The sequence below is a fragment of the Nicotiana sylvestris genome, chromosome 5, assembly GCF_000393655.2.
Source record: "Nicotiana sylvestris chromosome 5, ASM39365v2, whole genome shotgun sequence".
NCBI classification, from domain to species: domain Eukaryota; kingdom Viridiplantae; phylum Streptophyta; class Magnoliopsida; order Solanales; family Solanaceae; genus Nicotiana; species Nicotiana sylvestris.
The window spans coordinates 131,736,240-131,751,573 of record NC_091061.1 but is presented as its reverse complement, the minus strand read 5'-3'; the positions used below and the strand labels follow the sequence as shown (position 1 = coordinate 131,751,573).

Genomic DNA, 15,334 nt, shown 5'->3' with positions numbered 1-15,334 from the left:
AGCCTATAGTGCCTCAAAATTTGTTACCATTCCACTTTTAATTTCCTCTTCTATTTTTTTTCCCAATTTGATGATGTCGGAAATTTTATGTTTTTCAATAACCATCAACCTCTCGTAATATTGCGGATCCTGAGCTTGAACAAAGAACTTATTCATCTGTTCTTCTTTCAGTGTTGGCCTTACTTTCGCATCTTCTGATCTCCTTCGAGTAGCATATTCGAGGAAAGTTTCTGTTAGCTTCTTCTTAAGATTCTGAATGTAGAAGACGTCTGGTGCATATTCTGTATTGAACCTGAACCGATCCATAAAATTTGATGCCATGCTTACCGAATTAACCCATTTCTTTGGGTTTTGACTGATGTACCAGGACAGGGCATCTCCAGTGAGGCTCCTCGTGAACAGCTTCATGCGGATTCTTTCATATTTACCAACCCCTATGAGCTTGTCACAATATGTTCTCAAGTGTACCTTCGGATCACCTGTCCCTTCGAACATTTCGAACTTAGGAGGCTTGTAACCCTCTGGTAGTTCTACGTCCGGCTAAATATACAATCTTCATAATTCAAACCTTCGATACATTTACCGCCTTCAATACCTTGGACTCAACTAGTAAGTTTCTTGAGCTCCTCTGCCATGCTCTTGATGAGCAGGTCCTTCTCGTCGAATTCAAGTATGTATAGGGTTTGTTGTGGAGTGTGGGGTAAGGTTTCCACGTATACGGGGTTGCTTTGATGGACTCCAGGAATTTGGGCATAGTGATGGTCGTTAGTTGAGTTTTGGGGATCAGGGGTAGGTTGTGGTGCGTTTTAGGAGTGTGGTAGGTGGTGGTCTGTGGATAGTGGGTCGAATGGTGATGATGTTGTGGAGGGATCGGCAGAGGATTAGGATTTTGAGGAGTTGTGGCATACTGATGAGGTTCGATAGGATTTTGTTGGTTTTATATGTTTTGGGGAGGTGTAGGGTTTTGGGAGTTTTGTTGGTTGATATCAAGGACGTTCATGGTAAGGGATAGGTTTGCCAAGTTACTTCAATAGTACATCTAGCCATGCTTGGGAAAGGTTTGCGCAAACCTGTTTGGGATAAAAGTCATTCTCTTTGGATGGTGATAGGTTATGTGGTCATTCCATGGTCGTCGCGGAAGTTCTTGACAGTATTCTCCTCTCTGAAGGTGTTCCAACAACCATACTTGTAGCAACAAATTGCAACCCTCAAAATGCATATACCCCTTTTTGCAACGGTCTAAAGCCTGGTACATATCAGCCAAAATCATAGGGACAATAGGGTTAGTTTGCCCCTTAATCCCCTATCCATTAAGGTCTTAGTGACCATATCTAGGCGAGTGTGGATCCTTTCTCCCTGTATCGAAAATACCAACATCTCCAGAAAGCAGACAATGAATACAAAAACTCGGCGGTGAGTCCAACCCAAAGAAGTGATGGCAAACTTATCATGATAAAGGCCATATGACTTGTTGTGCCTATAACGCTCATAAAGGAAATCGAATGGTATGTAAGACTTCTTCAGACAAACTAACTCATCATTTTTCCTAAAACCCATCATTTTCAATAAACCTCGAGAAGTGCGGTTTTCCGGTACCAACAAACCAGGGCTATCCCATGGGAGCCCAGCGAAGCCTCCTATTTCTTCTAAAAGGGGAGTCATTTCTATGTCTTCAAAACGAAAGACGACTCTCTTCTCATCCCAAAACATGATGGCAACCTTAATTAACGCATTGTTTGGCTGAATGTGTAACAAGGAGGGTAAATTTTCGAGGACTCTTTTCACATGATTTTTGTCAGTTGGTGGGAGATTTTCCCACCAATTCAACAGCAAAGGTAGGATATTTTGAACCATATCGAACCTGGGGACTTCATGCCTCATTTCTGCAAAACAAATAGAGTTAGCCCTTTCCCCCTCCGGATTTGGCTTTTTGCACGTTAATGATCAACATATTAGTATGTTTTCTCCAAATAATGCACAGATCGTGATTGTGTCCATTGGGATTATGGAAATTCCGGCGGACTTTGGAGAAGGCTTGCCTTAGCGAGTTATTATGCGAATAGCGTTCTAACCCATACTAGGTTTGGACATGATGCATGCACAGCTAATATTAGAGTGGGGGTTTCTAGAAGAGTTTAGACTGGTACCCTCAAGTGGACAACTTGAGAGGGAAAGGCACGAAACCATTGACTGCACCGCTGATCGACTAGTTTTATCGCAAATAAGCCTCCAAATTTAAAGGGTGATTTAGAAATAGCGCGGACACTCATCAAGCATCGCTATGGTATTAGTTACGCACGAGTGGAATATGATATGGAACATGCTTTATGCAAAGATAAAACAACACGTTGTCAAATATTTTGCATGATGAAAACAGTAAATGCAGTATTGGATGAAACGTAAGGAATAAAAAGAAAGGAAAACAAGGAAGAAGTTAGTTTGTGCAATGTGAAAATTGTAATAAAGTAGACAAGCGAGTGAGGGTGGGGAGAGACATGATGTAGCAATTCTTAAAAAATGTCTAAAGCAAAACACATGTTATGACCAAATTGAGCAGAGATTTGCATATTAATGCGAATTCAAATAAAGGAAAAACGAGGAAAAGGGTGTACAAGTAGCAATAAAAGGGAAACAGGAGTGGGATATTCATGTAACAGCAAAAATAATAAAGACACGTTTAGCAGAGAAGACTAATTCATATAGACCAAGTTCGCTTAAGGTATGAGCCTAAAAATATCCCTAGCAGAGTCGACATGCTGTCGTGCTCCTTTTTCTTGCGAAATCGGGTTTCGACATGTGACAACTCTTTTAAGGAAGGTGTTAAAAGAGAGAGTGGCCACCTAACGGGTTTGAGGTGCGTTAGGGCACCTATTTGCAAATAACTCTGGTTTAACCAGTTTGCGCCACCAAAGATTGGGTAAGGGCTCAAATTACCTCGAAGAGAAGGTGTTAGACACTCTTCGAAGTCCACAACTATGGGTCCCAGCCGAACTTGAATTATATGAATTATCTGGACAAACAAAGACAAAGAAGTTTGGGAAAATTCATTATTAAAGACTTTGAATAAACACAAATAATTGATTTAAAGACAAGTGGAGGTCCTAAATTTTTAGCTTAAAGGATCACCCCATGCAATATAAATAATACTTCGTAACTCCCTCGAGATGGGGTGTTACTCGTATTATTCTGCGGGCATAGACTATCATCTCTTGCTACCCGATTACTATCTTTAAGTTTTTTACCTAAGCGCACTAGTTGATTCTATAACCGCGCCTTATGCTTGCACTACCCGTCCCATGCCTATGTCCCAAGAGGCATTTGGACCACTATTTTGGCTGGTTCTAAACACACTCAGGCGGCTAAAAATGATAAATCTAAGCGACACTCAAAAATACGTAGGACTACACATAAGGGCATCAAATGGCTCAAGTTGGCCTCCACATATAAGCAACAAATACACGCAATTAGGTTTTTTACATTAAGCAGGTGACAAGTTCCAGAATTAATATGAAATGGGGTCCTTAAATCCTATATGCATGACTTCTATGTGATTCTGAATTTTAAACATGCGGGCAGTGTTGTTTTCTTAACATGACAAATATTACAAATCATATAGGTATGCTTCCTAATTTGTTTGAAAAATAAGGCAGTGAGACAGTTTGATAGTTTAATTACCAGCGTTTTGTCAACATACTTCTGAGGTGAGAGATAGAGTCCTATAGGCAAGATTTCTAAGAATGTGCACTTGAAACTGGTTCTTTATCCCAAGAGCTTCAAAATAACCCCGGGCAATGCTCGCACCAAGAAAAAGTTCAAACAACAGACTCTTAGTGGCCTTAGCTTTCAGCCGGCCAAAATAAAGCACAGAACACGATAATGAAGGAACCACAGAACAAAGCTTCAAATTTTAGTAAGATTATAGCAATTCAGGTCTGTCCTGAAAAAAGGAAAAGGGAATGGGTTTACATAGTAGTAAAGTCAGTACATAAGTAAGGAAATACAATCAATAAAACCATAAAAGGAAAGAAAAACACATAAATCAAATAAAATCGGGTTAGGAGAAGAAGTCGGTAAACCCTCATTTTTAGGAAAAACAAACATCAACGGAATATACATAAAAATAGTAGAATAGGATGAATGTAGACACAAATAATACTCAAAATCAGAGAATCAAACCAATTTTGGTTCGATTTGAAGAGATATGTAAACCCTAGTTTTAGGGTAAGTGAGAATCAATAAAAAATACACAAATATTCGTACTCACAATAGAACAAAGGATGAACATAGACAGAATAGCAGAAAGATCAATGATTTGAATCTATTTTGGTTCGATTTTGATGAGATTTGCTCGTCGTGTTTAGGAAAGCACTATAGGAGAATAACCAGTAGTAGGAGGAGGCCATATATGGCAAGTAATAGCAATCAAATCCCATGTCTAGTGGGATTAGGAGGAAGACTTGGGGGAAGACAGCTAGGGTTTAGTTGAAGAAGAAAGGGGTTTAAGAGAATATGAGGGCGACGGATTGCAGGGGAGTGATTAGGGTTTGGGGGCAAGGGGATAATTAAAAGGAGGGATTGAATAGGGGTCGTTGATATCTGAGATCAACGACCAGGATTTTAAAAGGGTTGGGTCGGTTTAGCTTATGTGGGTGGTGATCGGGTTTAGGATTAGTGGGTCATCTGGTTTGGGCCGGGGTTATTGGGATGTGGTATTGAGGTTTTGGGCCATTTATTGGTTCGAAATGGGTTTTAAAATAGGGCTAGTTTTTAAATACCCAACATTTATCAAAAAGATAATTTATTAAAGTGATTAATAAGTAACAAAAATATTATTTGTGCACTGAAAAGATTAAAATAATAAATTAACATTATAAAAATATAAAAAATTATTTTTTGCATAAATAATGTATACACGAACATAGGCTGTTATTGCAAAAGTGTGCAATTAGCCTAAAAATACAAATATAATTATAAAAATGCAGTAAAATATTTAAAAATATACATTTTGGTGTAAATGATAAGTTTGGATGATCAAATCACCATAAAAATAATTTAAATGATAATTATTGAATATTTATACAATAAAATGCAGAAAGAAATTGATTTTTAAAGACTTCAAAAATTGTGAAAAATTATGAAAATATTTGTATAGGTTTGTAAACTAAATGATGATACAAATATACTATGTGAAGGTATATATATATATATATATATATATATATATATATTTAGAAATATAAGGAAAAAATTAGGTATCAACGTGGGGTAGCGGTCATTGCTCAATCATGCAAGCAGAAAGACCTCTTTTCTTTGCAGCCTTCTGCTAGTAATTTGGCTACATCAACCCAATGGTCCCTCAATCGAATCATTACTAGAAATATAAATTACTTGGCTTTTGAGCCATCAATACAGAGAAAGTAAGTGCGATGTAAAATTGGTAAGGTGAAAATGATAAGGACAATAATCACAATACTTTAAGAGAATTACAGAAAGAAAAATTTATACTCCACTATAGTTGAAACTCTTTAAGGACAAAATTATCACACTCCTTTGATTGTAAAAAATTAAGTGGAGAAAGAGTGAGTCGACTTGATAGAGAACCAGTTGCGGTGGTGTTAGCAAGGTGATTCGCTCTTCCGTGCTTTGAGCTTGGGTTTCTGTATTTGAATCTTAGATTGAGGAGTTGGTTGAGGAATAGTTATCTCGGAATTATAATAATAGGATCATAATATGAAAATTAAATTATAACGGGATTAATTGGTGGATATATTTAAATTGGAAAATGTTTCGTTCATTTGACTAAAAATGAAATATATGAGGTATAATATAAAACATGTGCTTGGTATATACTAGATAAGATGCGATAAACTTTTATTTTCAATTTTAACCTTAGATTTTTTAAATAACTTAGGGGGAAGACCCTTGGAAGGCATCTTTGTCATTGTATTGTTTTATATCTCGAGTATCTTACCCTCAACGAGGGATAAATAATACCAGAATCGTGGTATACATTAATTTCGATATTACTAATTCCGCATTTGAAATTCAGCGAAATGCATGATAAAATAATCTCGTATCTAATTTTAAATTATTATCCTTTATCCAACCAACCAAATGATCCAACAAGTTCAACATTTAAGATCCTTAGCATTAAGCTCATTATCTTTTTAAAATTAAAGATTCATATGTGCTATTAGTTATAAATTTTTGATAGATAAATTTATTTGTCGCCATTAAAAATTTAAAGTCAGACAAACTCGGTATGTAAGTTGCATTCGTCTTTGAGGATTGATGGGTGAGAATAAGAATAGGTTTCCCCAGATATAATTTTGGCTTACTGATGCAGGTAGATAGAATAGTATGCGAATGGCAAATGATAACTTCCATGGATTGAAGCTTTTAGTTTTGAGCATGAAGTAAGGAAGAAGACACCGTGAGCTTTAGAGAGAGAATTTCTGGAAAATAAATTTCATCTTCTTCATTCAATTGTATTGACTATATACAATTACATGTATTTATACACGCTACTCTACTAAGGTCTAACTACTCTAACTGCCTAACCACCTATATAAATTGTAACGACTTAATATAAGTGGGTCCTACAATCACAACTTGCTTTCCAACTAACTCATCTTCAACACTCCCCCTCAAGTTGATGGTTTGAACAAATTCTTTACTCCTAAACTTCTCAGCAGGTAGTCATGTTGTAGCTTGCCCAAGCTCTTAGTCAGGAGATCAGCTAACTACTCTTTTGTAGATATGTGTTCAGTCTTCATAACTCCTTGGAATATTCTTTTCCTAACAAAGTGACAATCTACGTGTATATATTTGGTTCTTTTGTGAAAGATTAGGTTGGATGCAATTTGAATTGTAGCCTTACTATCACATAGTAGCTCAACATGTAGTTCAATCTTCACTCCAATCTCTCCAAAGAGTCATATTAGCCAAGTTACTTCAATAGCACATGCAACCATACTTCTGAATTCTTCTTCTGCTGAGCTCCTAGAAACTGTCTCTTGTTTCTTGGACTTCCATAATATCAATGCATCCCCACACTTTATTAAATAGCTAGTGACTGATATCCTGGTTTGCAAGCAAGCTCCCCAGTCTGAGTCACTGTAGGCTCTAAGTTTGCTTGTGCTATTAGAAGGCATCAGGAGACCTAAACCAGGCTCAGCCTTGATGTACCTTACCATCCTAAAGGCTGCTTCCATATGTGATACCTTTGGACAGTGCATAAATTAGCTAAGGACCTGTCCTACAAAGTCAAGGTGATGTCTGGTCATAGTGTGGTACAACAACCTCCCTACCATTCTTTGATAGCTGCTAGGATGTTTCAACACCTCATCTGTCAGAATCATCTCCATAGCATACTTCCTCTGATTTATTACTATCCCTTCTTTGGACCTAGCAAATTCAATACCTAGAAAGAACTTCAGCTCCCCAAGATCCTTTTTTTAACCTAGTATGTAGGTCATCTCTTGTTTGGTTTAGTTGACTAGGATTGGTGTCTGTGATGATCGAATCATCTACATAGACTAAGATTACAACTATGTCACACTTTGCTTTTCTAGTGAAAAGAGAATAGTCAAAGTGACTCTGCTGAAATCCTATCTCTACTAGAGCTTCTGTTAACTTCATATTCCATTGTCTTGGGGCCTGTTTAAGGCCATACAATAGCTTTTGGAGTTTGAAGACCTTCTGAGTCTCCCTCTGTCTGCAAAAGCCTTCAGGAATATGCATATAAACATCCTCAAGAAGATCACCATCGAAGAATGCATTGTGTACATCCATTTGTTAAATCTGTCAGTTCTGAGAGGCAGCTAGGGCAATAACAGACCTCACAATGATCATCTTTGCCACTGGGGAGAAGGTCTCAGTGTATTCAAGCCCTTCTTTCTGGTTGTACCCTTTGGCCACCAACCTGGCCTTATACCTTTCAGCCTTACCTAAAGACATGTACTTGACCTTAAAAATCCACTTGCACTCAATAGGAGACTTGTCAGGAGCCAGGTCTACAATGGTCCAGGTATTGTTGTGTTCAAGAGCTGCTACTTCCTGCTTCATGGCCTGCACCTAATTGGGATCTGAGATAGCTTCTTTGAAGGATTTAGGTTCAGGAATGGCTGAGTGAAGTGCCAGTAGATGCTGATAATGTGTTGTCAATTTGGAGTAGATTACATTTGATGAAATAGGATATAGACATGTGTGAGTTGCTGGTTTAGTAACATAATATTGCAACCACACAGAAGGGTCTGCTTGGTCTACTAGATCTCCTGAGCTCTTGAGCTGTATCAGAATTGAGTGATAGTGAGTTATGAGCTGCACTAGGAAGAGTTAGATTGGCTTTAGTAGGAGAAGTCTCCTTATGAACTGCAGTAGAGGAAGGAGGTGAGTTGATCTCTCCCTGAGCTAAGTTAATAAAAGTACTATGTGAGTAAGCAATTGGCTGATTCATAGTGTCATTAGATGCCATAGGTGACAGTAAATCTAGTACTGGGAACACAGGATTGCCTGCGGACTTCAGTTGCTTGAAAGGAAAGATAGCCTTTTGAAACACCACATTTTTGCTCACAAAGAGTGTCTTGGACTAGATATCATATAGTTTATACCCTTTCTGAGAAGGAGCATACCCCATGAGAACTGCAGGAATGGCCATTAAGGCAAATTTGTCAGTACATTTTGGAATAGCTGCATAGCAAAAAAGCCCATGACCTTCAAATGACTGAGAGAAGGAGCATGCAAATAAAACATATCAAATAATGATTTGAAACCAATCACTTTGGAGGGTAACCTGTTGAGAAGATAAACAACAGTGGTGACATACTCACCCTTGAACCTCAATGGGATGCCTGCCTGAAACCTTAATCCTTTCCGTGGTTACTTGGTGTTGCTAGGTACTTATCCTGTCAGTTGGAAGTCTAAGAAGCAGAAAACCATTTCTTTTTCCTCAGCTGAAGCTAAATATAGGTTTCTTAGAAAGGTGGCTGGGGAGTTGACATGATTATGCAGATTGTTTGAGGAGCTAATTGTTCCCTTTCCTACACATGTGATTGTGTATTATGACAACCAATCAACTTTACACATTGCTAGGAACCCTGTTTTTCATGAGCGAACCAAATACATTGAGGTTGATTGTCATTTTGTGAGGGATAAACTTTAAGAAGGTTTATCTCCTTGCATCACATTGGCATACATAACCAGTTGGCAGACATTCTCACCAAGGCTCTCACTGGCATCAAACATTCCACTGTGTTGATCAAGTTGGTTGTGAAGACCTCACCTCCAACTTTAAGGGGGGGGGGGGATATCGAGCTATGTATTTATATGTTTTCAGTTCACTTACTATTATTAGCTTAGCTGTCAATTAGTTAGTTTGTTACATGTATTAAGTGATGGACCCACGTGTGTATATATGTACTCACACATTGAACTAATGAAGATTGCACAGTTCATTTCTAAGTTGACTCTTCTCAAGCTCTTCTCTCTCTCTCGAAGCTTCTGAGTTCCACCATGGGAGCTCAAGTTTGAGCTCGAGGTTTTATGTGCTTTCTTCTACTTAACACGCCCTCACGCCCCGCCACCCATCTCAATCCTTGCCATCGCCAAACTAGCCCTTAGATCCCGATTTACCCATCCTTCTGTATGCTTACCCTTTCGTGTCCTATCATGTTAGTATATTTTTTTAAATATATTTTTTGCTACCTAATCAAACACAAGAAAATAAATAAGAAAATCACTTATTTTTAAAATAATAAAAAAAAATTCTAGCATTTTTTTGCATACCAAACACCCCGAAATTACAGAATTTTCATGAATTTAGGACTAATTGAAAATAAGGCCGAGAAAAAGATACTGAGAGGATTATTTTTGGTTTTCCACAAGTGTATGATATCGTCATGAGGCTGGGATTTAATTAAATTTTATCGCATAAGACTTATTGAAAAATTTATTATCAATTAATTTTTTTATTTTATCTAAAATTTGAATCCGAAATCTTTAATAAAGGTCGGAGAATCCTACAGCCGACCTCAATGTTTGATGGTTATATACGAGTATACTCCCCCACGTTCGGGAACAAAAGGGAACTCCACCCACAAATTCAAAAGAAGGGAAAACTGATTTCTCTTTATCTTTCGTCGTTTTCTCGGATCAGTGGGTCAGGGGGGATTTACACGATGTTATAACGGTGGTTTTGGACCCGTGAAACTATTTAGATTTTCTAAGCCCGCAATGTTTTACCACGCTCCGCTCTTTCAAGTGCCATGTGTCGTCGTTAAACCCAAGTACAAGTACAAAAGCGTGTCCTTCACTAACCTTTGTGATCGCGTAAGTTTCCTCGCCGTTTCATTTCAGTGATTCACGAGTCACCGTCACCTCTCGCTACTTCCAGTATCTTCTCGTCTAGTCTAAGCTTATATTAGTTACCAAAAAACAATAAATAAAAGAATAATAAAATAAAAAGAAACACAAAATAATAAGTAGTACTCCCTCCATTCCAATTTATGTGAACCTGTTTGATTGGGCACAGAGTTTAAGAATAAAATGAAGACTTTTGGAATTTGTGGTCCTAAACAAGTCCAAATGGGGTCCAGAGTATTTGTGTGGTTATAAAAGCTTCTCATTAAGGGCAGATTTGTAACTTTAAGCTAAATTGTTATCAAATTTAGAAAGGGTTCATTCTTTTTGGAACAAACTAAAAAAGAAATAGGTTCACATAAACTGAAACGGAGGGAGTACTACTTAACAAATAAAAAAAGAGATGCTTTTGTCCCCATGTTTATGACTTAAATCGTATAGATTTGTGATATATTTTACAACTGATATGTTATTGTGCATTTAATTTAAGTATCTTTTGTAAACATAGAAACCAATGAAACGTTCACAAATCAGTTTCGATAAATCCTGCCACGTATATGCCCGCAGCTCCCATATCCATCTTTTTCGTCGCTCTCAGTCTCACCTCCACTCGTGTCAATCTGACGACTTGCTTACTGGCCCTTTTCTTCGCTCAGAATTTTAATTTCATAATATAAGATTAGAGTTTCAATTATTAATTATTAGTTTAATTAACAACAACAGCATTATCCCACACTAGGCAGAACTTACCCTACTTCTTATATTAGTTTAATTAAGAACTTCAATGTTTTTAGCAATTTCAATATTTCGCACAAATAAATTCAGGTTTAGATCAAAATTATATGGTCCACATCTAGTACTAGTTCTGCCCCTGCCCTTAATTTTTTTTTTCAAGAAACCATAAGAAGGTTCATGAAAATAGAAGGTAAGGGAACCCTCTAGTGTGATACAAACCATAGATAGATCTAAGAAGAAAATGGTATTTCAGACATAATAAACTTTAAGTCTAATCAATACTCAAATCATTTATTTTCTTTGATCGAAAAGAAAAAATGCAAAGAAAATACCATGTTGTTCAAATTTTTGCATGGCTAAGATTCACATTTATATTCAAGGTTTAAAGTGGGACCAGATCCACTGTCGAAGCGCCATGTGTACTTCCACTTCCGCAAAATGTGTCTATATATACATTGCCATGTCTCAACCAACTGGCAGTGCAAGTGGAGCTCTTAGCCTCAAGTATACTCGTAGCGTGTTCTTCTCTTTGTTTGTTAAAAAACCTTTCCCCTTTGATCCTTTCTAAAATTTCCTCAAAATGTTCATCGAGAACTTTAAGGTTGAGAGCCCCAACGTTAAATACACCGAAAGTGAGATTCACTCTGTCTATGATTATCAAACCACTGAGTTAGTTCATGAGGAGAAAAATGGGACATATCAATGGACCGTCAAACCTAAGACTGTCAAATATGAGTTTAAGACTGATGTTCATGTTCCCAAATTAGGGTATGTGTTTTCTTATACCAGATCCTTCATTTCTTTAACATTTACTATAGTAAAAAATATTTAAAATTTACCCTAGATTTGAGAAATTAAAAAATGGGGTTTTCTTTATTTTGCGTTACTATGGTTTTGTGACATTTTTTCTGTGTAATTTTTTGATAGGGTTATGCTTGTTGGATGGGGTGGAAACAATGGTTCAACCTTGACCGGTGGTGTTATTGCAAATAGAGAGTGAGTTTCTTCTCTTATGTTTTTTCTGTAAATTTTCATGATTTTATTTACTGTTTTTTTTCTTGTTTTTATTTTTATGTTGTAGAAATTATTTCTTCCTTATATTATGGTCTGGTCTTGAATATTGGCAGAGGAATTTCATGGGCCACCAAAGATAAGGTGCAACAAGCCAATTACTTTGGCTCTCTTACTCAGGCTTCTGCTATTCGAGTTGGGTCTTTCAACGGAGAGGAGATCTATGCTCCATTTAAGAGCCTCCTTCCCATGGTAACCTTTACTTTTTATGTCCCTGTCCCAATTTATGTGGCATTGTTATTTCGAGAGTCAATTTTTTTTTTTTTTTTTTAAATTTTGGTTCTGATTGATATATTTTTATATTTCTTCTATTTGTTGATAGTTCTTTTTGTTAATTTTAAAATGAAATAGGTCAACCCAGATGACGTAGTGTTTGGAGGATGGGACATCAGTGACATGAATTTAGCAGATGCCATGGCCAGGGCTAAGGTATTTGATATTGATCTACAAAAGCAGTTGAGGCCCTACATGGAATCTATGGTCCCACTCCCTGGTATCTATAACCCTGATTTCATTGCTGCTAACCAAGGGTCACGTGCCAACAACGTGATCAAAGGAACCAAGAAAGAACAAATTGATCAAATCATTAAGGATATTAGGTAAAAAGGGTTGTTTTATTTAGTAACAAAAGTGTGTGGTGTTATTTGTTTTAGTGTGCGCTAATGTAGTGATGTTGTTTTGGTAAATTAGGGAGTTTAAGGAGAAGAACAAAGTGGACAAGGTGGTAGTCTTGTGGACTGCTAACACTGAAAGATACAGTAATGTGGTTGTTGGACTTAATGACACTATGGAAAACCTCTTTGCTTCTGTGGACAGAAATGAAGCTGAAATATCTCCTTCCACTTTGTATGCTATTGCCTGCATTCTTGAAAATGTGCCTTTTATTAATGGAAGCCCCCAGAACACCTTTGTGCCAGGTCTGTTTCAATCTCAAAATAAGAGTACTCTACTTGCTTTGGGAATCAGCTGTGTGTGTTAGTTTGTTTTATGTATTAAATGATTTTTTGCTGAAAATTTCTTAGGCCTCATTGATTTGGCCATCAAGAGGAACACATTGATTGGTGGTGATGACTTTAAGAGTGGTCAAACCAAAATGAAGTCAGTGCTGGTTGATTTCCTTGTTGGAGCTGGTATTAAGGTATGACTTGTGCTTCAAATTAGCGCACTTGATATGTAAAAGATGGGATTCTTGATAGAGGAAAGTTGAATATTGGTTAAACGTGTGTTTGTTAAAATTACAGCCAACATCAATTGTGAGCTACAACCACTTGGGTAACAATGATGGAATGAATCTGTCTGCCCCTCAAACATTCCGTTCAAAGGAGATCTCGAAAAGTAATGTTGTTGATGACATGGTTTCAAGCAATGCCATCCTTTATGAGCCTGGAGAGCACCCTGACCATGTTGTTGTGATTAAGGTAAAGTACATATTTTCACAATTAAAAGAACATAAAAAAAACACAAGGCATTATACTAATTGTAGCATGGATTTTGGGATTCAGTATGTGCCATATGTGGGAGACAGCAAGAGGGCAATGGATGAGTACATATCTGAGATTTTCATGGGAGGAAAGAACACCATTGTTCTGCACAATACTTGTGAGGATTCTCTTTTGGCTGCTCCAATTATCTTGGATTTGGTCCTTCTTGCTGAACTCAGTACCCGCATTCAGCTAAAAGCTGAAGGAGAGGTCTGTTTCTTTCTCACTGACTTATAACATTACACTAGTTGCAATGACTTTAAAGAGCTAGTTGATATGTTCTGAAATAACATGAATCGTGTCTTATTTTCAGGGTAAGTTCCATTCCTTCCACCCCGTGGCTACTATCCTCAGCTACCTTACCAAGGCTCCTCTGGTAAGTTCTCTTGAACTTTCTTTATTTTTGTTAAAATAGCACCAAAAGCAGCAATGTGCATGCATTTACCAAGTTGCTAGTTGATTGGTAGGGTCAATTAAGAATGTTTTCATTCATGTTCACTCTAGAAAATTGGTGTCACTTACAAAATATGCAGAGACCTATGGTCACAACAAACTAAAGAGGACTTCACATGAACCACAAAAGTTGTCATTATCATCACATGAACCCACACTTTTAAGCCTAAATTTATGTTTGAACATCTTAGGCTCCAATATGTCACTCTCTTAATTACATATGATAGCTCTTAGATGAAGAACCTACTATTTTTAACCCAGTTTTTGATGTTTGTGTTGTGAATTGGTAAACAGGTACCACCAGGTACACCAGTGGTGAATGCACTCTCGAAGCAGAGGGCAATGCTTGAGAACATATTGAGGGCTTGTGTTGGACTTGCACCAGAGAACAACATGATTCTTGAATACAAATGAAGATCCTTGTCACATGATGGGATCTCATAAGAAGAAGATGAACCATAATTGTCTTTCTTTTCCTTAGTGTTTTTGTAATCTTTCTCTTTCATTAGTACTATGATTAGCTAAATGTCAGCAACCCTTCGAGGTATAGCTGTTTCTTAATGGCAGGCCAAGTTGAATGTCATTAAAAATTCTTTGTTTGTTGGCCTTCTAATTACAAGGTTGTATCTGTGTTCATTTAGAGCTAGCAACGCTTTTCTCTATTGGAAATACAATGTGTAGTCCTTAAGACGTTAATCTAGTTCTCTCTTCTTTCTGAAACCCCTTGAATTAAGTAAAGGGAACATATCCTGTCTTCCCTTTGTCAGCAGACTGCAATTAGTCCACCAGTAAGCTAAGGATCATTTAATCCGGATGTAATTCATCTATTACCCATTACCTCTCATTCGTGGGAACGATGATCTTGTAGAGGCTGTGTGAAATTGACTAGTACATCAACAATAACCCTTTTTAATTATAATTACAGCACGCGTATTCAGAGTGTCTTGCACCTCCTCACCATTGGCTAGGGATGGCAATGGGGCGGGTCGCGGGTGGGGATTTAATACATAGTACAGTAATCCTCTATTAGGTGCTTCACTTAGGATATTCATTTTCAGCTTTCTTTGCCTATTGAAACAGTTCTCAAGGTGCTTCACTTAGGATATTCATTTTCAGCTTTCTTTGCCTATTGAAACAGTTCTCATTCGAAAAATTATCTCAACTGTTGCATTTAAAAATCCATACTCCATTTTCTTTATTCAAATGAAAAAGATTCATTTGCTGCTCTAATTTGT

The 15,334-nt window shown here is 37.2% G+C and overlaps 1 protein-coding gene across 1 annotated transcript; it reads left to right on the top strand.

Moving 5' to 3' along the window:
* The first annotated feature begins 11,569 nt into the window (after positions 1-11,569).
* Positions 11,570-14,795, top strand: LOC104226741 (inositol-3-phosphate synthase). The gene is made up of 10 exons (XM_009778801.2): positions 11,570-11,862; positions 12,022-12,090; positions 12,222-12,357; positions 12,517-12,764; positions 12,856-13,082; positions 13,188-13,303; positions 13,407-13,583; positions 13,668-13,856; positions 13,960-14,022; positions 14,394-14,795. The coding sequence occupies exons 1-10, from the start codon at positions 11,675-11,677 to the stop codon at positions 14,511-14,513; spliced, it is 1,533 nt and encodes a 510-aa protein (XP_009777103.1). The 5' UTR covers positions 11,570-11,674; the 3' UTR covers positions 14,514-14,795.
* The last annotated feature ends 539 nt before the right edge of the window (positions 14,796-15,334 follow it).